The 26,265-nt window shown below is 38.4% G+C and overlaps 1 protein-coding gene across 5 annotated transcripts in view; it reads left to right on the top strand.

The window, feature by feature from the left end:
• Window positions 1–26,265, top strand: part of cnih3 (cornichon family AMPA receptor auxiliary protein 3) — a 386,093-nt gene that overhangs the window by 29,355 nt on the left and 330,473 nt on the right. For all 5 annotated transcript variants that reach the window (XM_059356600.1, XM_059356603.1, XM_059356602.1 and 2 more), the window contains exon 3: window positions 20,059–20,106. In XM_059356600.1, the coding sequence (XP_059212583.1) occupies window positions 20,059–20,106 (48 nt within the window). The remainder of the gene's footprint in view (window positions 1–20,058; window positions 20,107–26,265) is intronic.

The raw sequence follows: 26,265 nt of genomic DNA, 5'->3' as shown, positions 1-26,265 counted from the left end.
TCACTTTCAGGTCTTGCTGGGTTGAGTTGACCCATGAGCCCAGGTACTTGAAGTCTTTGACTTCCTTCAGCACAGGGCCTCCTGTTGATGTGAGTACACCGCAAGTACAATCTACTTCCACTATAATGGAAAAAAGACACTAACACCTGGGAACCAATACAAACAATCTAGACTGATGAATAGCATTACAGGGAAGAGTTTTATTTGGGGGACTTTGAATGTACTGTCCTTTTAAGTACCATAGAGAGTGCAGGGGCCTTTAGTGTCACCTTGAAAGGCGAATAGTGTTCACTTCAGCTTATCCCTGATAATACTTAAGGGCTTTTTATGCTAATGCAGGGATTCAGGCTTTTAGTGCTTCTGTGTATTCAGTCTACTATTTAACTTGGAACATTTATTTATTTTGGCTTACTGAATATGTTTTAATAACAGTCAATTCAGAGGTAAATAAACTGGGTAAAAGATATATCTCAACTCTCCTAGGCTGTCTGGTAAACAAACTGGACGTGCAGTGAATATTGAATTAATGCTGTTGTAAACTGTGTTCTGGCAGACTTGCATTAAGTGATTTTGTACATGTAAATGTCTAAACGTAATAATTGTGTATTGTGAGAGATACTTTGACAAACTGTGAGTCCCACCACGTCACCCCCTGCTACTTTGTTTCGCCGGGAAATTCTCACAGAGAAGAAACAATTAAATTCGTTCTGCTTCGTCACTCCTCAGAATTGCCACAGCAGCAATCAGGCGAAGTTGTGGGGAAAAAAAACATACATTTCGATGGACAGCATGGAAAAGCTGCCCCCAGTGAAGTTGTTTTAGGATTTGTTCCAGCCCTCTTAATCCCTTTCCCTTGAGTCTTTTGGGCTTTTACTGACACAGTTGGCTCTCAATAATGCATGGCAGTACAGTACAGCACAGCACGAGCAGTTAGTTTGGAGGTGACTTTGACTTAAGAGCTCCGGACGGTATAGCTTCTCCGGAATATTGACTTCCATACATGAAGAAAAGTTGGAGAAGGAGACAGGATTGATGAAAACAAATGCAAAGTGGGTGAAAGAAGAGAGTTAGAGATGGAGATAAACGGACAGAGAGACAGGCAGAGGGAGGGACGGGTGACTGAGGATTTCTTCAGAGGCAAATGAAAAGAATTCTTCAGCTTGAAAGGCATTTCAAGACTCTGAAAACAGTGCATTAGACCAGATTTCCCTCTCAGTACCACTTTCATATTTTGTCATATTTGCATATCATTATGCAATGCAGAACGTATCAAAGAATCCAGCAGGGGAATGGGTACAAAAGGTTCAATCTAATTTTCTCTTCTTTGTCCTTTTTCTCTAACGCTCCCATGTTTCCTAAACCCATCCTTCCCCTTTTGCTTCCTGCTTATCATATTAAATCCCTGACTGCTGCCCAACTCAGGATGAAAATGAAAAGCTTTTCTTTTTGTTTATGGTCAGTGATGGCAGTCTATTGAAAGATTTAAAGTTACTTAAGTCATTTATTAAATAACCTCATAGTTCAACACTTACACAGCTTTCTTGATTAAAGTAAGATGAGAGAATAAATATCAGTGTCCTATCTGTGCATTATGTTTTAAACTAGGGAACATGCATGCATTAGCCTGGCTTGGCACAAAGACTAGTAGCAGGGAGAGGCAGCACTTGCTTGCCTCTAAACTCACTAATTGTCATTTAGAAGTGGTCATTGCTGTTGTGTTTTTGATCTCCATGTCTACATGTCCATTACAGCTATCTACATATCTACAAGTAAACTCATGTGAACATGTCAATTGTTGGTTCATAATCAGGACCCAGACTTACTATTACCCTACCCTGGGTATACCCATACTGCCTTGCGCGCTCGAATTTCATTTCGAACCTCCAGGCAGTCTGGCAACCAGAGAGGTTTCTTAGCCCTGTTTTAGGATCCAATCACAGAGCGGGGAGGGACGGCAAGACGATGACGCGTACTACCCGGCAGACGGAAGCTTGTAGTTTTCTTACGGATCCAACATGGCTGCTGCAGACGCGAAACTCTCTTTAGCTGTAGACGGTGTTTTAAATAGTTTAGAGCGAAAGTTGAAATGCGAAAGGTCTCTGGGGGCTCCGCTGTTCCCCGGCTCGTAGCCAGATCACCAGCGTTACGGTAGCGGGGCTAATAGTGGTAGCGTTACGCTACCGTTATGGCGTTACGGTAGCGGGGCTTTTAGCTACGCAGCAGCTTGTTTATTGCCCATAAAATCAGTGGATGTGTGTGGCTGAATGACATGAGGGGGAATAAAGCGTGAAAATAAATAATCTTCCAGAAAGCGAGAACTGGAGAAGCAAAGCAGCAGCAACACTCTCTCACAGACACACACACAACAAACATCCATCTCTGTTGCTCTACTACGTCATCTGGTATAACTGATCTGATTGGCTAAGAGCTACCTACAGACGCTTTGATAGACATTCTAAGCGTCCAATAAACGGCTCCGGAGGATCGTAAACCACACCTCCTCTACGGAGAAATGAACGGCTGGTTTCCAGACTAATCTCATTTGTGATCAGTCTGGTGTTAGCCAGGCTACTATTACCCCTTTTCAACTAATGCAAACCTAGTTCTTTTGCTGGGCTGGTGCTGGTTCTGGTTCGCAGTTGGTTCAACTTGCGAACCGTCTCAGAACCTGTTTGCTTTTCCACAGACTCGAGAGTCACATCATTACATCACTGTATACGTCTTTATATGTCTACTATCTCCCAGCAAGTATAGCAATAACAACATCAAACTACATCGTCTATTTATAAATGTTGCTCCTGACTTTGCAAGCCTACATTGGCATCCAAACACAACATGTACAACACATTTTCTTCTGCTTGTCTTGAATGCTATGGACGGCGATTACATTCTTATACTGTATACACTGAACATAAGATGTTGGTGTTGTATCATTCATTTTTCATTTTATTTGTTTAACTGCAATGTGATTGATACACATTTAAGTTGGTCTTGTTGGTCAGATAGTCCCACCCACAGCCCCTGATGTAAGCAATTTGTGGTTTGAGGCAAGCAAGGAGTTGGTGCCACACTGGAACCAGTTTTTACTGGCTGAAAGCAGTTGTTTGGCAGTCGAAAAGGGAGGAAAAGGTTCAAGATAAGGCATACAGAGCTTCCTGTGGGTGGGGATAATGACATGAAAGACTCAATATATTAATCCTGTAGCATTTGAGCCATCAGAACATTGTCCTATTTTTTTTTTACTTTCAGAGGCTGGAGTAGGCTTAGTTTTTAAATTACCGGTTGACTTGATATGAAATTAATCTGGGATGTAGGAATAGGAATCTACTATTGCTAACCATGTTGTGATATCGGGAAGAGGTGAAATATTGCTTCAAAATAGGGCAAAATTTCGGCAAAACAAAAACTAACATGGTAATTTGAAAAGCTGTTCCATAACCTTTGACCTTAGGAAAACTAAATGAAAATAGTTTATCAGTGAATCCATGTGTCTCCCCTTCACAGACAAATGTAAATGTCATGCAGTTATATACTAGGATCCCTACCCAGAAGTATGTTCAATGACACATTGGGTATGACGAGAAAAGCTGAGACTCTTGTGGATTCAGTGAGTCATATTTTATTCATGTGTGGTGATGTGATCCCCCATAGTAGCCATTTCATTGCAGTGAGGGCATTTTTTGAAACTTGACCTCACTATATAAAATGGCCCGTTTTGACCTCTAGCACAGACTCATTAACTTTACAGTCACAAACGAGAGCCCTCGAGCATTCAGAGGATGTGTAGCTTTCCTCTGTATATTGGCCATAAGGGGGTTGCTCAGCAGTTTCCAGAACAGAAAGGCTTGTTGCCATCCATGTCATGATTATTGACATTTGTCACGTCAAAAATATTTTGTCACGGAATCACAGAATATAATTTTCTTTCAGATCAAATCAATCAAATCAAAATTACTTTATTTATCCCCCAGGGGAAATTCAGTTAGTTTGTAAGCTCTGGAAGAATTAGACAGCCTGATGTCTGTAGGAGAGAAGGATCTTTTGTATCTCGCTGTTTTTTTGGTCCATAAAGGTTTTGTGTAGCGGATGATCCGGGTATTTCAGGATGGCCTCCAACATCTTGACAGTGCCTGCCTCCACCACCTCCTCCAGTGTGTCCAACCTGGCTCCAACCACAGAACCAGCTCCTGAGACCAGTCTGTCCAACCGCCTGCAGCATAAAACAACACACTACCACCACAGACTGATAAAACATCTGCAGCATCTTACTTCTTTAAGAAAAAGAGGCGGCTCTGCCCCTTTTTGTGGAGAGCGTCTGTGTTTAGGGACCAGTCCAAACGTATTATCCAGGTATACACCTAGATACTTATATCTTGGCACCACCTCGATGTCCTGCCCACAGGTATTCACTGGCTGAAGGGGGGACTTGAACCTGTGGAAATCTCTGATCATTTCCTTAGTCTTTGAGGTGTTCAGTAGGAGATAGTTCTTGTGACTCCAGTCACTGAAGGCTTTTATCAGATCCCTATATTCAGATTCCTGTCCATTCCTGATACACACCATAATAGCAGTGTCGTCGGAGTACTTCTAGATGTGGCAGGACTCAGAGTTGTATTTGAAGTCCGCTGTACAGTGTGAACAGGAGTGGAGCCAGAACAGTGCCTTGTGGAGCCCCTGTGCTGCTCATTTATGTCCCAGAAACACAGTCCTCCAACCTGACATACTGTGGTCTTCCTGTCAGGTAATCTGTGACCCAGGAGATGAAGGAAAGATCCACTCCCATCTCTGTCAGCTTGTTTTGAGTATGTTGGGTTGGATGGTGTTGAATACGCCTGAAAAATCAAAGAACATGATTCTCACATAAGTGCCAGTTTCCTCCAGATGAGCAAGGGCACGGTGCAGCATGTAGAGGACAGCATCGTTCACTCCAATGTGTTGTTTGTATGCAAACTGCAGGGGGTCGAGTTTGTCCTTGACTTCAGCTCTCAGTAGGCGTAGAATCAGCCGCTCCAAGGTCTTCATGATATGGGAAGTGAGGGCTACTGGTCTGTAGTCATGAAGTTCAGCTGGACATTTTATTTTTGGTGCCAGCACAACATGGGAAATTTTCCAAAGTGCCGGCACTCGCCCCAACTGTAGACTGAGGTTGAAGATCTGGTGGAGAGGTTTACACAGTTGGGCAGCACAGTCCTTGAGCAGCCTTGGACACACACCATCTGGACCAGCAGCCTTCCCAAAGCAAAGTCTTCCCAGTTCCAACCTCACCCCCATCTCTGTGACAGACAAGGGTGGAGGCTCAGGTGTAAGAGGGGGGTTGGATGCTGCTTTGGAGATGGACACATGTTGAAGAGTAGGAGGTGGAGGACGAGAAGGAGGAGGATGAGGAGCAGCAGCAGCATTGGCATTGGGTGAGGCCGCTGTATTGAATCTATTGATGAACTGGTTGAGTTCATCAGCTCTTTCTACATCACCCAACACTGACTTCTTTGTCTTTTCTTGTTGTTGTAACCAGAGATGGTGTTGATTCCTCTCCACATTTCACGGATGTTGCTGCTCTGTAGATTTCTCTCCAATTTCTTCTTCTTTTCCACCTTTGCCATCTTTAATCTCTTCTTCAACTTATATTGTACTAGTTTGGGCCGTGCTTTGTCCCCATCTCTAAAAGCTGCCTTCTTCTCATTGATGATTGCCTTTAAAACATTAGTAATCCAATGTTTGTTATTCTGGAAAGAGCGTACAGTCCTAGTGGGTATGACTGTGTCTCTACAGAAGTTGATGTAATCACTAAAGCAGTCAACCTGTCTGTCAATGTCCATACTGTTCTCTGTTTGTAGCAACACATTCCAGTCTGTACATTCAAAGCAGTCCTTGGTAGCCTCAGTAGCCTCTGGTGTCCATTTCCTGACTGTGAGTTAAGTTATAGGCTGCCTCCACACACAGGGTTTGTAACAAGTCTCCAGAAGAACTAAGTTGTGATCTGACCTTCCAATTGGTGGCAAGGCAGTAGCTCTGTAAGCTTCTTTGACATTAGCATACAGCAGATCAAGGGTGTTATTTTCTCTGGTGGGACAAATATACTGTGTAAATTCAGTCATATGGGAGGAGAGGGAAACATGATTGAAGTCAACATGATATGGGTCATTTTTCACCCATGTTGTGGATTAGAAGGGTAGTGACACAAAAATTGATTTTATTCAAAAATTAATAAAGGAAAACATAAAATCTGGATTCATGATGATCAAAAACAAACTAATTGAGGAACACGTGGAATACTGAATGGTGAAAATAATTTATTGCAAAGATATAGAACATAAAAACTCTGTTGGGTCACTTTAGACCCATGTTGTGCATCAAAGGGTTAAAAAAAGTTGCATCATATTTATTACGGTAAAATTCTGGCAACCACAGCTGCTGATTTTTACCGTAAAAACAACATTCACAACAACAACATTTCATTAAATCTTGTTTTGGAATAGAATTTAAAAATCTCATCTTTATCTTCCATTTTCCATCTTCTTCCTGTCTTTCTTCCCTAATACTTCAATACAAGATGCAGCTATAATTCCCCTTCCCTCTCTTCGTCTCACACACTTAGTTACACACTTACAGAAATGATCCACATGATCCATTTCTCACTAACTCTTGCATAAACCGGCAGTCTTATTAGCAGATTTTGTCAGCTTAACCCTTCAGGGAGGAACAGTCAGTCAGTCTTTCTTTCGAATTCACAAATTTATAGGAAATTGTGTAAAAGTTGAACATTCTCTCCTTTTGTTTTTCCCTCTTTATCCCTCTATCTTTTCTGTTCTCTCTTCTTCTTTCTCTCTCTCTCTCTGAAGAAATGATAATGAAGAAATGATAAAGAAGAAATGAAGAAGAAATGATAAAGTATTGTGAATAATTGTTGTTATTGCCCTCAAAACCTTAGTTGAATCCAAGAAAAGTAGGGCTGCTGTTGCTAGAGGAGCTGTGGCTGTGGTTGTTGATGTTTCAAAAGCTCTTTGATAGTTTAAGTGTTCATTCAAATTACGGATGTCTTTCAGTGTGTGTGCCTGTATTACAGCCTTGTGTGAGGTTCCAGAGGATGGAGGCTGTGGTGCTGAAGGCAAGGGCTCCAAAAGTTTTCAGTTTGGTGCTGTGATTTGGTATCAAAAACGTTTTCAGTGATTGGGTTGTAAAGTTTCATGGGCCTGTGATTATCCTAGTGGTCCCAACAGGTCATTTTAATGAGGTAAATTGAAACCCATTTGGCTCACTGAATTCACAAGAGTCTCAGCTTCCAAATGATTCATCCATTACCCTTAACTACTTATCCAAACTCAGATCAAGGGGGGCGGGACCGATCCCAGCTGACATTGGGTGAGAGGAGGATAACTTTTTCTTTTATTTCCAGTTCTGGAGTTGGTCTTCCGTTTTTTATGTTTCAAGTTTTTCTGTGAAAGGCCGCCATGAAAAAGGTGATGCTATTAATCTAGCCACAACGTCGCCCTCGTCTTCCGCTATTTAACTGTCTCTCAACGGCTCTCACCACTCCGCCCGCTATTCGGACTTCACGAAGGCCTACGATCTTTTGTTTTTGTCCCGCCCACTTAAAATCAACCTGTGATTGGTCAATTTTCCCATCACTCTCCAAACCAAAACACATAGCTTGGCCTTCCCCGAAATTCGTGAAGTCCTAACCAATTAATGAGCTAGCTAACCGGGCTTCATAGAGACGGACTATTCTGATTGGATAACATGTTTCAGGACAGTAACCCTTTCATTGCTGAACTTTAGAACATAGATGAGAGAAAATGTATTAAATGTATTGTATGAAATTAAATTAGATAGTTTTGCTTTTTAAAATATACATATATTATTTAATACTCATATTTTTTGGTTTAGAATTTTTAAGGCCTTCTCTGAAGGCGTAGAAAGCCCTGAAGGTTCCCCTCTGATATTATGTATATTTTGTATTTATGTAAAGACAAATATCATGTTTAAATGGCCAAATCAACTAAATCTGCAAGTCTGCAATCTGCAAGTGGTATGAAGGCGTGTGGAGGAAACCGGGTCACAGTCAGAGCAGCACAGCTGCGCCCGGTGGAATCAGCTGTAGCAAAACATATATCAACGCTTGTGCCCACAGGCTGCAAACAGCCAACTAGCTCTCCTCCTGCCATTCACATATTGCATTATTAGTGAAAAAACAGGGTGCGTCACACACTGCCCATATTGCCCATATTTTTCCAAGCTACTGTAGCTGTCATTTTTCACAGATGGAACTTCTTTTCTGCCACTTTGGATTAAATCAGACTATATAACCGAGGAGGAGATGAAAGAAAGAGACTCTTTTTTTGTTGCTGTTTTTTTTCTATTAAAATGTTTTATACATTTTAAGATTCTCTCATTAGCAGAACTGATAGATGCTTATCAGAATCTCACCAAGGACACGAGCTTCTGCAGCCTCTTCACACCGTTTAAATGCTGTTCTCCACCCCTCATTCCCAGTATCCCTCCATCTCCCCCGCTGCTCCACACCTGTCTCCCCCACTTAAGCTCAAGTCTTACTTGAGTCAAGGGAGAAAATTTATTTCACAGCATTTAAACACATTTTACACCAGTGGAACATTAACATTATAAACATCATCTTTCACTTTAGGGGTTTATAGTCCAAATGCATACTATACACTTCCTGAAAATGAAAATTTGCCTTTTATGGTGCTGCAGGGTTCAAGAAAGGTCAATTTAAAGCCCCCCACCACCCCCATACCCACCCTTCCAGCCTATTTCATACTTCAGGGCCACTCTTGCTTGTCAAGCAAATTCTTGCTGAGTAACATTTCAGGGACATCAGCCTAATTGTCTGGTAATGAATAGACAGTTGCAAGGGTGTGCACTCACATATACTGACAAAAACACACACAATGATGTTTGAGTGTGTCCTCGTTTAAACCCAACAAGCAAGGAAGGGGGTGTCATTCAGGAGCAATGGTTTTTGTGTCTTTTTTGGTCATTTTGTGTCTGTTGTTGTGTCTTTTTTGGTCATTGGTGTCTTTTATGTGTCTTTTTTGGTCATTTTGTGTCTGTTGTTGTGTCTTTTTTGGTCATTGGTGTCTTTTATGTGTCTTTTTTGTGTCTTTTTTGGTCATTTTGTGTCTGTTGTTGTGTCTTTTTTGCTCATTGGTGTCTTTTATGTGTCGTTTTTGTGTCTTTCTTGGTCATTTTGTGTCTGTTTTTGTGTACTTTTTGGTCATTGGTGTCTTTTATGTGTCTTTTTGTGTCTTTTTTGGTCATTTTGTGTCCGTTATTGTGTCTTTTTCAGTTATTTTGTGTCTTTTGTGGGATTTTTTTGGTTATTCTGTCTTCTCATTTTGTGTCTTTTTGCTTGTCAAGCAAATTCTTGCTGAGTAACATTTCAGGGACATCAGCCTAATTGTCTGGTAATGAATAGACAGTTGCAAGGGTGTGCACTCACATATACTGACAAAAACACACGCAATGATGTTTGAGTGTGTCCTCATTTAAACCCAACAAGCAAGGAAGGGGGTGTCATCAGGAGCAATGGTCCTTGAAGGTCTACACATTAGCAGTGGAGATAATTGCCTGGCGCCTTTCATGGCTGTTGTCGCTTGTGTGTCTATTGATGTGAGTGCAACCTGGTCTCACAGGAATCCGTGAAATAGCCACGGATTTACTTAACTCAAAATCCGTGGAATAGCCACGGAATCACTCAAATTTCCGTGAAACTGACACGGATTTCGCTACAATCCAAGTTAATGACAGTCATATTAATTAACTTGCAATTAATTCATATATTTTTTCCTATTGGTTTTTGTCTAAGTCACGTGACTTTCAAGGTTCCGACGGTCAGAAAAAAAAACATGGTGGACAGTTCTCTAATTTTTTGTGAAAAAAATCAATATTTTGACTTTGTTTCTTCATAAAAATGGATTTTGATCACATTTCTAGCGAGAAATATATGTTTTATTTTCTAAATATATCTAAAAAGTCACAGATTTACGAGAAAGAAGTGGGGAAAAAAAGCAACTTTTTTCTCGCAGATTCACTACTTTAAATCTCTTAAATCTGTGACTTTTTTTCGCGCAGATTTGCCACTTTAAATCTCGTAAATCTGCGACTTTCTACGCACAGATTTGCCACTTTAAATCTCTTAAATCAGCAACTTTTTTTCTTGTATATTTACTACTTTAAATCTCGTAAATCTGCAACTTTTTTCGCACAGATTTGCCACTTTAAATCTCTTAAATCAGCAACTTTTTTTCTTGTAGATTTGCCACTTTAAATCTCGTTAATCTGCGACTTTTTTTCTTGTAGATTTGCCACTTTAATCAAGTAAATTTGCAACTTTTTTCTGGACCCCATTTGAAGTTACCAAATATAGTTCTTCGCCTGATAAAGGGTTAAATAAAAAAAAATTTAAATGCTGCAACAATCTGTAATCTATGAATAAATTTTTTTACTCTGACCTCTCTTTTCTGTTGTTCCTCCTCCCAGTCAGGGATTCCCTTTTTTTGCCCGTCATGCTGCTGCTGTACATTGCACTTCAAAGTCATAATGTTTGTCAGCTGAAGTGTCTTCTCCTTGTACTTTGAAATATTTGAAGGAATAAAAGGGTTAAAAGGCAGTACAATATATGTTTTTTCACATTTTTCCCACGCTTTCTTCTGTTTTTCTTGTGAAATGAGCTGAAGTCCCATGAGGCATTTTTGAGGAAATGAGAGTGGAAGGAGTAATATTGTAGTTGGCAAGTTACAACACACAAATGTGGGCATATGTTGTACATAAAAAATTTAGTAAATGATACTTCTTTTCAATGATTTTCTCCTCTCCCACTGTCTCTCTCCTGTGTTTCCATGGTGTTACCTCAGACTTGTTTGCAGTCTCCTACCCAGAATGTTTGGTTTTATTATTTAGAGCACAGGCATAAATTAATCATCTTCCAGGAGAAACCTCTGTTGTAGTTTGCACTTCTTAATCAAATATGTATGTTTACATCCTCATCAATGCATATTTAAGGAAATTACACACAGACCCTCAGCATTTGAAATTGAAAACACTTATTTGCTTTCTTCCCCATATCCCCCGTATTTCCTCAAGCCAGAAAGCCGGGTTTCTTACCGGTGTTAAGTCTGTTCCCCCGTCGATATGTGTCCCCCTTACCTTAACCTGCACCACCCTGACCCCTGACCCCAACCAGTCCTCCTTTAAGTTGCTTAACTCTATGGAGTCTTGGGCTATTTTGTCCATTTTTTTATACTTTATACTATACATGTCTTTTTGTGTCTTTGTAAGTCATTTTGTGTCTTTTTTTGGTCATTTTGTGTCTGTTGTTGTGTCTTTTTTGGTCATTGGTGTCTTTTATGTGTCTTTTTTATGTCTTTTTTGATCATTTTGTGTCTGTTTCATGTGTCTTTTTTGGTCATTGGTGTCTTTTATGTGTCCTTTTTGTGTCTTTTTTGTGTCTTTTTTGGTCTTTGTGTCTGTTGTTGTGTCTTTTTTGGTCATTGGTGTCTTTTTTGTGTCTTTTTTATGTCTTTTTTGGTCATTTTGTGTCTGTTGTTGTGTCTTTTTTGGTCATTGGTGTCTTTTATGTGTCTTTTTTATGTCTTTTTTGGTCATTTTGTGTCTGTTGTTGTGTCTTTTTTGGTCATTGGTGTCTTTTATGTGTCTTTTTTGTGTCTTTTTTGGTCATTTTGTGTCTGTTGTGTCTTTTTTGGTCATTGGTGTCTTTTATGTGTCTTTTTTGTGTCTTTTTTTGGTCATTTTGTGTCTTTTGTTGTGTCTCTTTCAGTTATTTTGTGTCTTTTGTGGGATTTTTTTGGGTTATTCTGTCTTCTCATTTAGTGTATTTTTTGGTCAGTTTGTGTCTTTTTTAGTCATTTTGTGTCTTTTTTTGGTCTGCTTTGTTGTTACGTCTGGATGTAATGTAATGAATTTGGCGCTTTTGGAGACTCCAGAGGGTTAACATGAGCCCAAGTTTACCTGAACCCCAAACAGTTCTCTCTACAAGGCCTAACCTTAAACTTAAATCCTAACTCCAACCGCGGAGGTGATGCTACGGAGAACACCATTCAGGAAACATCATTTGACGGAAACAGATTTCTGTATTTAGAAGTTTGGCCCCATGAGTTAGTACTGTAGGTAAATATGGTTGTTTCTCCCGCTGTCCTAGTCATTCTCTGTAAAGTCGAGCCGTTTACACACGTTCTTCTTACAGAGAAAAAGAGCCTGAGCAGTTGGTTTATATGCTTCTTACAATGGCCGGTTTCTGATGTAATTCCAGATAATTCAATAATACATTTTATCAGATGTTAATCAGAAGTCATCCCTCATTTTTTTAATGTATACTGGATCTTGACTGGGAGGAGGAACAACAGAAAAGAGAGGTCAGAGTAAAAAAATGTATTTATAGATTACAGACTGTTGCAGCATTTGCATTTTTTTTATTTAACCCTTTATCAGGCGAAGAACTATATTTGGTAACTTCAAATGGGGTCGAGAAAAAAGTTGTAAATTTACTTGATTAAAGTGGCAAATCTACAAGAAAAAAAGTCGCAGATTAACAAGATTTAAAGTATATATAATTCTATTTACATTTTAGCAGTACCGCTTTCTCTGCCTAATAATGATACATAATATTTATTATCATATATAAATACTTAACTGCTAGATCTATAACTGGAACACACACACACACACACACACACACACACACACACACACACACACAGGGGTACCATTATTGTCGTTGTTTAATATTCACTTTCTGTCTGTCTATGTCACTGTATTGTATTATTGCACAATAAAAATAAAATAAAATAAAAAAAGAAGTTATCCCTCATAGTTTTCTAATCTGTAGCCAGGGGAAAAACCTTCTAACCCATCTCTGACCCTAAAGATGTCGTGTGTGCTTCCATAAAGTTTGACCCTTATCTGAACCTGCCAGCCTGATCTCAGACATATAGCTGCCAGGAACATTTCTAATATGTTCCTCCAACACATTAGACATGTCCGAGGAACATATCTAACACGCCCCTCGAACATATAGCCGGCAGGGAAACATCTGAGTCGTATCTCAGTCGCGTGACTAAAACTATCCAAAAACCCCAGGTTAATATAATTTAATAACACGAATTGTGTACGAACTGTGTCAAGCTAAATATTTATATTAGCCAATATTTATTATCACTCACATTTCACGTTTGATTGATAATCTCACCTTGACTTTGCTGGTGGCTACCTTTGATTTCTGTGTTTGTGCCAAATCCAGTGGTGGCAATTCAAGTAACCATAAGAGCAGACAATCACTATCTTTGTTGCCATGAAGTGTTTTTCAAAGTTGATTTGAAAAGAGGAAGATTTCCTGTTGAACAAAATTTTGGCCGAACAGATTATATTCTTAAATAAAACAGCCAAAGATGGAGGAGCAACAAGTAGCTGGTGTTACAGGTGTTTTTGCGTTTTTAAGCCCCGAAAACACTGTCATCGTCTAAACGAAAGGAACTTCCCATAAAATATTTTGTCGTATTTACCCGCAAGCATATTTGTGTAAACGGGGCCTTAGATCCAATCTATTTAATACCAAACTTTTCAACAACACTCATTACTTCAACCAAATGATTACTCTACTTTAAGAGTCAAAGTTAAATTAATAATTAAAATTATATTTCATGTGTCTAAGGTTACCCAGAAATTAGAAATCAATACAGCAGTGTTTTTTTTCAAAGGTGATTTACGTGTGTGTGTGCATATGCACCGGCACAGAAATGCGTTCCACAAAAAAACACTGAGTTACCTTGTCAAATACACTTATTACGTTTTACATAAAGTTAATCAATTGCTGGTTAACTGCAATGCATACTTTAAATTAACTTAAACTTTTTAAAAAAACTTAAAATTAATGGAAAATGATATGAAAAAAATAGTTTTTACTATTTGTAATGCTATATTTGACTTACTCCACATATAATAGTCTCATCATAACATGTATTCTTACCAGTAGCAGCTCAAAACCAGATAATTTACTGCATTTTATGAAGCGATTAAATTAATATTGAGCAGAATTCAGTTCAGAGTTTTGGTCCAGGCCTCCGCAACCTTCACATTATCTCATGTGGCCCCTTGAAAATGAATTGCCCACCCTGCTCTAACCTTAATGACTGCCCTAATATAGAACTAATCCTAATCTCAAACAGACCTCTGGAGGAGAGGACCAGTCCAATTGTCACTTTCTAAACATTTCCTCATTTTCATGGACTTCAAATAAGTTACAATGAGAAGACTACTGTGCTGCTTACACTGCATTTCTCATATTCCAATGTGTGTTTTAACCACAATTATTTCAGCACAACTTCACACATTTTAATCCTGTTTTTCTTTACTAAATATTCATTCAGCTTGAGACGTGACTTTTGATGTTCTGCATTATCATACACATTTTTTTATTACTTTATCTTTCCCTTTGAGCCCTGTTGTTGTCATTTGTAGCCAGCCTATGAAAGCAGAGATAAAGTGACCACAGAAACATACAGAGTGACACTCAGATCAATGTATGATTTATAAGCAGGCAGAGTTATGCATCGCCCCCTGTGGAGCCCAGTCAAGTCCAGAATGCGCTCTATAAGACCTAGTTAATATTTGATGATGATGTTAAAAGCTTTGGTGAAATGCTGGCTGTTAGAGTCAGCATTGTGGTAAGTGCTGATTTAAGCACTTTACAAATTATTACACAAGCTGTGAACACTTGAATATTGAAATAAGGTAGCTTACATATACACAACAATAACTGCAGTGGCTGCTGGAGAAAATCTCTCCTAATCTTCACTCCAGAGTTCTCTGGAAGCTTATTTCTTACTGTCACACTATTCTGCTAATACGCAGACAATCCAAACGTTGATGGGATCTTAAAGTGGTCCAGAGGGGTCAGTGTCACCAATGGGTTACTCTTTTACCTGGCTAGATCACCATGGTAACCATGGTAACTCAGGGAGATGCAGAGCTAACCGGAGCAGGTTATGTCCGAGTTAGAAAGTCTCTAACTCACGAACTCCTCACACTAGTCCAGCTATTCTCAACCTTGGGGTCCAGACCCCAATTGGGGTCGCGAGATGATTTCTGGGGGTCGCCAAATCATTTGTGGAAGTCTGCTCTGTCTCCACTGTGTTAAAATGTGTTTTATTCCTTTGGTCATTTAATGTCTTTTTTGGTCATTTTGTGTCTTTTTTTTGGGGTCATTTTGTGTCTTTTTTTAGTCATTTTGTGGTTAATTTGTGTCTTTTTTTGGTCATTTTGTGTCTTTTTTAGGACATTTTGTGTCTTTTTTCTGGTCATTTTGTATCTTTTTGGGTCATTTTGTTTCTTTTCTGGTCATTTTGTGTCTTTTTTGGATCATTTTGTGGTCAATTTATGTATTTTTTGGTCATTTTGTGTCTTTTTCAGGACATTTTGGGTCATTTTTTTGGTCATTTTATATCTTTTTTTGGTCATTTTGTGTCTTTTTTAGGACATTTTGTGTCTTTTTTTTGGTCATTTTATGTCTTTTTTGGTCCTTTTGTTTCTTTTCTGGTCATTTTGTGTCTTTTTTGGATCATTTTGTGGTCAATTTATGTCTTTCTTGGTCATTTTGTGTCTTTTTTTGGTCATTTTGTGTCTTATATGGTCATTTTGTGTCTTTTTTGGTCATTTTATGTCTTTTTTGGTCATTTTGGTTCTTTTCTGGTCATTTTGTGTCTTTTTTGGTCATTTTGTGGTTAATTTGTGTCATTTTTAGGACATTTTGTGTCTTTTTTGGGGTCATTTTATGTCTTATATGGTCATTTTGTGTCTTTTTTGGTAATTTTATGTCTTGTTTGGTCATTTTGTTTATTTTCTGGTCATTTTGTGTCTTTTTTGGATCATTTTGTGGTCAATTTATGTCTTTTTTGGTCATTTTGTGTCTTTTTTTGGTCATTTTGTGTCTTTCTTGGTCATTTTGTGCTTCATTATTTGTACAAAATGTGTTGTATCAACTGAGTTTGTATGATCTGAACTGTGAGATTCTGTTCAGTGAGCAGGGGTCGCGGACAACATACATGTTAAACTAGTAAAATGTAACTATTTAATTCTGTCTAGACATTACCAACCCACCTGCATGGGCAGCTGTGGTATTGAAGTAGGTGTCATGTACGTAACTTTTAGTGTTGGATGGAAAATCTACACCTGGGCCATGAGTTCTCTTCTCTCTTCTCAACACTTCATCAAAATCACTTTAAAGTAGCCACTGGAGTCTTGAAGATACTTGGTGGAAAGCACCTGAGTCAGGCAGAGTCTGATGGAAAAGACTTTATTGAGTCCAGGAATAGATCCTGCAACACCCCCTGAGCCAATCTCCGTAAATCAACTCAAAACCAGACTCTGGAGCTCCCTCTTACATAACCTGGAGAGCTCCTCCTGTTTTACTGAGCCAGCATCAATTTCTTTTAACGGAGATCAATCTTTGGCTTGAAATAATGGGGTCTCGCCGGGGATGCTGGGACACACTGTTTTCTAATATTAAAAACATACTTCAACATTGATTTCAGAGGCATATTCTCATCCCATGTAAGGTCCTGCCTCAACATTCCCAGAAGACTCCATTATTTCTGTGTCTTGTTCCACCTGTATTTTTAAAATTCACTTTAAAGTAATTTTTCCTCACACAACTTAAACACACATATAACCAGTGGTGGGAGAAGTATTCAGATCTCTTACTTAAGTAAAAGTACTAATACCACACTGTGAAATTACTCCACTACAAGTAAAAGCCCTGCATTCAAAACTTACTGAAGTAAAAGTAAAAAATGATCAGCATCAAAATGTACTTAAAGTATCAAAAGTAAAAGTACACGTTATGCAGAATGGACCCACTCAGACTGTTTTATATATATCAAGTATATTATTGGATTAATATTATGATGTATTTATGTAAGCAGCACAAGTAATCAAATGTAATTGATCAAGTTAGGGATCGTTTTAACTATTTAATATACTGTTACAAGGTTTAATTAAAAAACAACAAGTCAAATCACTTTAAATGTATTTTTTTATGTTAAATCTCGACCTGTAAAGTAACTAAAGCTGTCAGCTAAATGTAGTGGAGTAAAAAGTACAATATTTGCCTCTAAAATGTAGTGGAGTAGAAGTATAAAGTTACATAAAATGGAAATACTCAAGTAAAGTACAAGTAAGTCAAAATTGTACTTAAGTAGAGTACTTGAGTAAATGTACTTTGTTACTTTCCGCCACTGCATATAACAAAACGTAATATGAATGTGTTTGAACCATAGACTGTATATTAATAATGGACGTAGTCACCGTGATGTCACTCATTGGTTTGTGGCCCGTTTGAAGCCTCGAGTTCAGCGTTACACTCGTCGCCATCTTGTTTCTGATACAGGAAGCATGACCATATTTGGACTGTGGAGGAGGAGAGGGATCTGATCACTGCCTACAGCCTCTCTACACCTCAACCTGACTGAGAGAAGCTGCTGCTAATTACTGTTAGCATTAGCTGGAGCATTAACTGGGATGTTAGTTTTGGCTAGCAAAAAAACAACAAAAACAAAAACAAAATGTTTGTTACTGACCTCAGAAAACTGAGCAGCGACTCCTTGGAGTGTCTGTTAGTCCAACCAAACACTGAACAAGACATTTAATGAACAAAACGTTCAAATAAATTAAGTCATTAAGTGAAAATACAGTGAAAGGGTCAAAGTTATGAGACCAAACCAGTAAACTTCCTGTTTTATATCTATATAACATTATATATAACTTTATTGACACGTTGCCGTGGATACGCATTGTTCGGCTTCTCTCCTGATAACGGCTCGCCTTGTTAGTGACCTGTCAATCAAAGGTAGCCCCGCCCCAAATCATACGATTCTTTATCTTCTATTTCCTTCTAAATAGGGCCATTATTAGAACTATTGACATCAGATTGTCTTGAAGAAGATTTTTTACTAGTGATTGAGACCATAGTGTTGTCCTGAAAAAGCATTCTGAGGTAATAAATCAAGTGAGAAGTTTTCTCATTTTCCATTGAAATGAATGGACCAAAATGCTTCTGCAGCCAAACTTATCGCCCCCTGCAGGAATTTTCGATTGAATGCAGCTTAAGGCACTTCCTGGTTTGCCTCCCTGCTCAGACCAGGAGGTTGCCGCCTGGTTTGAACGGAGCTTTACTTTACTTTTAATAAAAGGGTTAAATAAATTAGTTTACCATTGAAGTCTATCTGTTCTACAACTTCAACCGCAACATTAGGGCTTATGTGAAGATTATATTTTAACTCTCAAATTTACGTAGGTTAATCAGAATTTGCTATATTATTATCATTATTAGTATTCTTATTTTATGATTATAAAGTATTCAGACTATTCAGATCTTGATCACAGGTGTAAAACTGTTTGCAGAGAACTGTGATTTGTGCCCTTTTAGTATTTTTAAACATTAGTTATTTAAAAGTATTTCTCATGTCACAGAAACCACTGAGAGTGAATCTTGTGTTTTGTATGTTATTATCATACTGTCCTTGATGTCTCGGAGGTTTTGTTCTGGTGCTCTGTACACATCTGACATTTTTATTTAATACAGTCTATGATCTGACAGCTGCCCACCGACTCTCAAGCCCAGCTCTTTGAAGCTCTGTGCAGCTCTGGGACCACTGCTGGAGACTGACCTTCACTGTTAGCAGTGGTGGAAAGTAACTAAGTACATTTACTCAAGTACTGTACTTAAGTACAATTTTGAGGTACTTGTACTTTACTTGAGTATTTCCATTTTATGTAACTTTATACTTCTACTCCACTACATTTTGAGGCAAATATTGTACTTTTTACTCCACTACATTTAGCTGCCAGCTTTAGTTACTTTTCACGTCCAGATTTAACATAAAAAAATATGATCAATTTAAAGACTTTTTACAAATCAAATATTATAACAGTAGATAGATAGATTACTTTATTCATCTCTGAAGGGAAATTCGGTTGTCACAGCAGTCCGGTATATTAAGTTATTAAATGAGCCCTGTCTTTTCAAAATGAAAACACTTCTTACATAAATGCATCAATGCAAATAATGTTATAGTATGTTTAGAATATATAAAACAATCTGAGTGGGTTCATTCTGCATAACGAGTACTTTTACTTTTGATACTTTAAGTACATTTTGATGCTGATACTTTTGTACTTTTACTTCAGAAAGGTTTGAATGCAGGACTTTTACTTGTAGTGGAGTAATTTCACAGAGTAGTATTAGTACTTTTACTTAAGTAAAGGATCTGAATACTTCTTCCACCTCTGCTGTTAGCAGACAGGTTAAACAGCTTTACGCTCTAGGCTACTACCATTTTACTGGCTCCTAGTAATTCACTATGAATTACTCAAAGACGTAGTGAGCTACAGAGATACTGTTAGATCCTGACAATATAGGGTTTTTTACCAAGGTTATTATAGTTTTTTTTCCCCACAATATTTTTATTGAATTTTACACATTAATAGACAGCAGTGGAACATGATCACCAAGTTACATTTCTCATAAAAAAAAGATACATCACATTTCACATATTCCACATAACACAAGTAAATTGACAAACAAAACCAGACAAAACAAAACAAAAGAGAGAAAAACAACAACAACAACAACAACCAAACAAAAAAAACAAAAAACAAACAAACTCAGCAACAACTCAGCACCTCACAACCGAGTCAAGGTGAATGCGCACCCTGATTTGCAAGAAAGTTCAATAAGGGTCTCCACACTTTTTCAAATTCCTCCGCCTTTCCTCTGGTTATATAAGTCAGTCTTTCCACTACCACAAGGTTATTATAGTTAACGAAGACTTTGTCAAGTCTAAAGTAATCAGATTCATTAATGTATTTTCACCTAGTTATGGTAAAAGCACAAAGGACAATCTTCCAAAATTTCTATTCGGTTTCATCTTTCACCCAATGTCAGATTACTCAACTGAGTCATCAATACGAAAATGTTCCATGAGTGCTTAGAAGTTATAAACTTACCCGTCCCTGTTTGTCCCTTCACAGAGGGAAAGACTGCGGAACATCGAGAGAATCTGCAACCTGCTGAGGAAGGTAAGCAGAGAGACACAAATCACATCTTTTTCATGTTCTTCATGTTCTTCATGTTCTCAATGTGATCAGTGACTGGTTCATAATCCTTCATGATGGAAGAATGTGTAGTCTAATGAGAAATTACAAAAAATTAAGTGAAAAAAAGCATCCTGAATCCTTTGACCAAAATGCAAAACAATTTGTAGGGAACACCTATGTTAAATATGTTTTGGCTTCATGCATTTTCTACACTGTAAAAAAAATTCCGTTGCTTTTACAGAAAAAAAATGTCAGCTGTGGTTACCAGAATAATTCTGCAAAAAATACAGAACAACTTTACAGAACAACTTGTAAATGTTATTGGTATTCAGTGTACAATAAATATTAACTGAATGTTAATTTACTGGTATTCAATGCACAATAAGCAAAATCTGCATGTACATTTTGCATAAATAATTAGTAAAAAAGCAGCATCATCCTGTTAAATTAGCAGCAAAGGACGGTATGATCTACAACTTTAAAATGTATTTTTTTTAAATTACGACTGTTTTAGGATGTTAAATTTACAAGTTGTTTTGTAAAGATGTTGACATGAACTGCATTTTTTACGGAAATATTCTGGTAACCAGAGCTGCCAGTTTTTTTCTGTAAAAACAACGGGACGTTTTTACAGTGTATTACATTTATTTTTATCTGCTAAATGCTGTAGTCTTATCCCTGCACTGCAAAAACGGTGTGTCTAAAAACAAGATAAAAACACTTAATCGGAGGGAAATGATCTTGCTGCATGGACAGATAATTTCACTTGAAATTAAGATTATTAAATGTAGAAATAAGCATGCTGAACGCTTAAAATAAAAATAAATTAAAGCTGGCCCGAGCAGAGTGCACTGAGAATTATTTGTTTCTTACCAAGATTAAAAAAACTTTAAATTTAGAAGTGTTACATAATTTATCTTGTTTTAAGAGTTAATATCTTATTTTAATCGTACAACATGCTAATTTCTAATCTAACTTCTAATTATCTGTCCATGCAGCAAGATCATTTCCCTCAGATGTAGTGTTTTTATCTCATTTTCAGACACACCTTTCCTGCAGTGTGGCAATGTTCTTCACAATTTCCTCATCGTGTTTTAGAAACGCAAGGTTTTTGCTTTATTTTTTGAGTTATGTGAGGATATATAGTTGCATATGTATTTGCCAGTTCTAGTTTCGGTGTCTAGTTCCATTTTTATTGAAGGTTTAATTTGCACAGTGATGCATCTTTTGTCCTCTTGCTTCATGTTGCACTGACAAACATCAAAGGGGGGACAGATTGAAAGGTTCAGTGCTGTGCTCTGCAGAGCCATGCTGTCTTTCTGTGTGTGTGTGTGTGTGTGTGTGTGTGTGTGTGTGCAGACAGTTAGCCTTGAGGTCTCAGTATGAGAATGAGAAGAGGCCTCCTCCCAGCTTCAATGTGACATCTGTTTCTCTCTCCACCTCTCTGAAACTGGCTCTGTATCTGTTTATGCTGTAGGTTCATTGGTTGAACAGCTGATCTTGTTTATCATTGTTGTCAAGCCGAGTCCTTGGGCCATCTACCGGCCCCAGGGGAGGACATTCTCCCTACAGTGTTTGTGCGGAAACAACGACACACAATGATGAACACATGAATGCAGACAAAACATACAGTACATGCACACACATACAGATGTACTGTAGTTGCAGCTGTGACCTACTGTGCAGCAATCATTGGAGGTAGCTGCAGATGTGCAAACTCAATGTCACCAAGCAGCATAAAGTACATGTTCACCTTATAGCTTTTTACAATCAATAAGCGGTTGAAATCAGTATGGAATCGGATGAGTCATCCTTAACTACACTGCAAAAAAGCCAACTTGTATTTTTTGGCCTAAAACAGTGATTTAAGTTGGTAAAACTTGGAAATATAAATTACTGACATTTAGGGCAATAATGTAAGTTAGCACAACAAAGGAAGCCAGTTGTCTGCTCAAAAACAAGTTGGTGAGTTGTTGTTACTTATATCTTTAAGTTGGGGTTCACAACAAGGGACAATAGTTCTGATAACTCTTATTTCTTTGTTGGGAAATGTGGGAAAGCAGTGAAATTCTGTCATTAGCGAAAGCTAGCGGCTAACTGACGCTAGCGGCTAACTGATGCTAGCGGCTAACTGATGCTAGCGGCGCTGCTTGTTACAGCTACAAGAGTAGCCATTAGCGTATCAATGCTAACTCAAAATTGTGGTCACAACATTAGCTGATATTTCATAGCGGCGTTACAATCGTGCCAGAGAAATTCAGAGTTGAGCAAACTCAAAAACAAAACTTAAAATATTTAGTTTAATTGTCCAACTTAAAATTGTACCGAAGTTTGTTGCCTTCAAATTTTGAGTTCACCCAACTTTTCTTTTTTTGCAGTGTAATTGTGGAACCAGTTGAAATCGCTGATTGTTGTTAGTGTGACAATGTCTGATTAATTGTCTATCAACTGGATTCTGGTGATTGCTCTTAAATTATTTTACTGAAATGGTTTTCAAAAATAACCTTTTTTTTTTGCTTTATAAGTGTTGTCTTTTTATTTAATTTGAACCAAATAGTGTGCCCACTAGGTATGGAATGGTTCTATTAAAAAATATGACTATTCAATTCACTAATCACAGTTTTTGGCATTTATGTATTGTAATGGCACTCAAAATTACACAAGGAAAAAAGGCACAGTACACCCTGCTATTAAATATATGGATGGATGGATGGATGGATGGATGGATAGATGGATAGATAGATAGATAGATAGATAGATAGATAGATAGATAGATAGATAGATAGATGCTCTCATTCACTCCTACAGACAAATAAGGCTACGTTTACATGATGACGTCTGAACAGAAGATGCAAAAGTGGCGTCTCGTCTTCACTTTTTATTCCTCGTTTAGACGAGCGTTTTCAGGAGGAAATCTGCTGCATACGGTGACGCAAAAGTTTGTGAAATTGGATTGTATGCAGCCAGGCGGCATCACTTAAAGCCATAAGAGCATCTTTGGGCATGCAGAAGTTTTCACACCACACATTTTCATCAGCTACTCCTTCCACAAAGTTCTCCTCCATCACTAGATCTCCCAGGTCTCGTTCACAGCCGTCTGGCTCCTCCCACCAATCGCTGCATCCAGAATGTGATGGAGGTAATTCCAGATCCTTCTCTGTTCACTAATACTATCTGTACATATCCTGGACATTTGGTGGAAAGACTCCTGTAAGTTTATTAGAGCTGCCAGAGCAGCTTGAAGGTCCCACCATGGAAATAATCCCACGTTTCTTTATTTCCTGTCCTGGAGCATGTATGTGACGTAAACACATACGTGACGTGAGCAGATCAGATCAGAGTTTTGTGTCTTGTCAGTGTAGACGACACGCTACGGAGGAGAGGATTACACTTTTACACTTTGGAGGGTGGTTTCAGATTTTTGCACTTTTAAGCCCCGAAAACAAAGGCACTTCCGATAAAATATTTTGTGGTTTTTACCCGCAAGCGTCCTCGTGTAAACGGGGCCTTAGAGTCACCAATTCAACCTAACTTGCATGTATTTGGACTGTGGGAGGGGGACGGATAACATGCAAACTCCACACAGAAGACCCGGCCAGATTAGATTTGAACCTGTAATCCTCTTGTGAGGCAAAAGTGGTAAAAAGTATAAAACCTGCTCACTCCTAAAGGCCTATTACAAATTCAGATATCTTCGTCAGAGGAAGGGTTTTCCAAAAAGGCTAACAAATGTCTATTATCTCACAAAATGTATATCATATATATATATATATGATGATATACATATCATCATATTGTCTAAGCCTGCTATAATGTAAGAAGGGATTGCTTTCACTGAGTCACTAGATAATGCTGTTAGTTAAAAGGAAGCGGAAAGAGGGGAGATCCCTGCCAAGTGCCGATTTCCTTTTTCATACATCTAGTTAAAATTATACATCTTCCCACAGCTTCTGAACTTCATAAACACAATTTATGAGCTATATTTTGACTCTGCATACTGTGCTTTTCAGTGTATATTCCTGATGTCCTGATGCAGGAGAGTATGCTTCATTGTGTTGAAGTTTTTTCCACCATTGTCCAGAGGTCTTCTTTCTTCTGCTGAAGCTATTAAGCTCACTCCAACTGGCACAGTCACAGCACGGTGGTCCTGACTGATTTGGTTAAAAGCTTTGGCTGCGTTCTTTATATTGGCAAACCTATTTGATAGTTTTCACTACAGACACACATACACATGCAGGCATATGGACATGTGCCATTTTTGTTCTCAGTGTTGTGTTGTGTGTTCTGATGGGTTTTGGATGCCAACAACGAACAAACCCATGCAGATGACAATAGCTGGAGGGGATATGCTGTGTTCTTTACTCTCAAATGTGTGTGTGTGTGTGTGTGTGTGTGTGTGTGTGTGTGTTATTCATTAGATATGCAGTCTTGTGGCTTGAAGCAATGAGCCAGCGCGTTGTCACAGCAACTGAGCAAACCTGAGTGTACTCATTAGCGCTCTTCCTGCCTTTATTTTTGGACCTGTCTTACCCCTTTTCCTCTCTCTCTCTCTCTCTCTCTCTCTCTCTCTCTCTCTCTCTCTCTCTCTCTATTTCAACATCTCAATCCCTCCCTCTCTTTTTCTCTCATCTCCACTCTCTCAATCCATCCCTCTGTCTTCACCTTTCTAAGTATAGTAATGAATAGGTAATAGAGAATGAGCACAGCATGTTATTATTTAGTTTATTTTGAAGGTGTTTGTTGGTTTTTTTAGTTTCCGCAGCTCTCTGCACCCGGGACAGTCACACTTTTACTGGCAGCGAATTGGTGTAGTTTTTATGTTTTGTATCAAACATGATTGGATTATTTTCTCGAGCTGCCTTTCTGGCTCATACAGCCATTAATATAACTTGGTATGCAACCATCCCTAGCAGAAATCCAACTAAACTGTTTGTTTAACCTACAACAAGAATATTTTCAAGGCTCTCCTTGAAGAAAAAAAGAGGATTTAGGAGCTTGTCCTGGACCAAACTGATTACAAATTCAGCAGGTAAGTGACCAAGGATGGGCTTACACTTGCGGCTACTCTGTTGTTACGACAAATGGATTTGACTAAAGGTGGAAGTAATGCATTTTACTGCTTCCCTGTTTGCTGTTTCAAAGTGCCGGCACTGAGCCGTTGTGGACGACGGGGATTCAAGATCTAAAACACCTGTTGGAAAAATGCAAACGAGGTTTGCTGCAGCCATCTAGAAAATAGCATGACTTACTTACTTACTGGCATCAGTTGGGCTATAGGCGACAGTAACTGTCATCTTCCCAGTGTAGGAGACGGGCCGAGAGCACTCTGTCACTGACTGGTTTCCAGCTGATGAGAGACTTCCTCCGGTATAGCGGGATAGCTAGGAGTACACCGTAGAGGCCACTCCAGAGAAAAAGATGGTAGCCGGCAGTCAGTGGCGGTTCTAGACCAATTTTACTGTGGGGGCCAAGGAGGGGCCAGTGTTTAATCAGAGGGGCACATTAGCACATGAAAAAATGGCAAAGATGATATTTTAGCATTCAAAATCTTTGAATGTCTTGAAAAAGACACAAAATGACCAAAAAAGACACAAAATGACCAAAAAAGACACAAAATGACCAAAAAAGACACAAAATGAGAAGACAGAATAACCAAAAAAAACCCCACAGAAGACATAAAAATGCCAAAAAAAGACACAAAATATCTAAAACAGACACAAAAAAGACACATAAATGACACCAATGACCAAAAAGACACAAAATGACAAAAAAAAGACACAAAATAACTAAAAAAGACAACAACAGACACAAAGTTACCAAAAAAAGACACAAAATGACCAAAAAAGACACAAAATGAGAAGACAGAATAACCAAAAAAAACCCACAGAAGACATAAAAATGACAAAAAAAGACACAAAATATCTAAAACAGACACAAAAAAGACACATAAATGACACCAATGACAAAAAAAGACACAAAATGACAAAAAAAAAAGACACAAAATAACTGACCCCTGTGTAGAACCGCCACTGCCGGCAGTGGTTTCTCCTGTTCCACGCCAGTGTGATTTGCAAAGGCCAGTGAGGGTGATGTTATAATTGGAGAGTTCACAGGAGAGAAGTGTTGCGTAGCCAGGACGAA

The sequence above is a fragment of the Centropristis striata genome, chromosome 18 (genome assembly GCF_030273125.1).
Source record: "Centropristis striata isolate RG_2023a ecotype Rhode Island chromosome 18, C.striata_1.0, whole genome shotgun sequence".
Taxonomy (NCBI): Eukaryota; Metazoa; Chordata; class Actinopteri; order Perciformes; family Serranidae; genus Centropristis; species Centropristis striata.
Note: the sequence above shows the minus strand (reverse complement) of the source record. Positions and strands in the feature narration are given on the sequence as shown.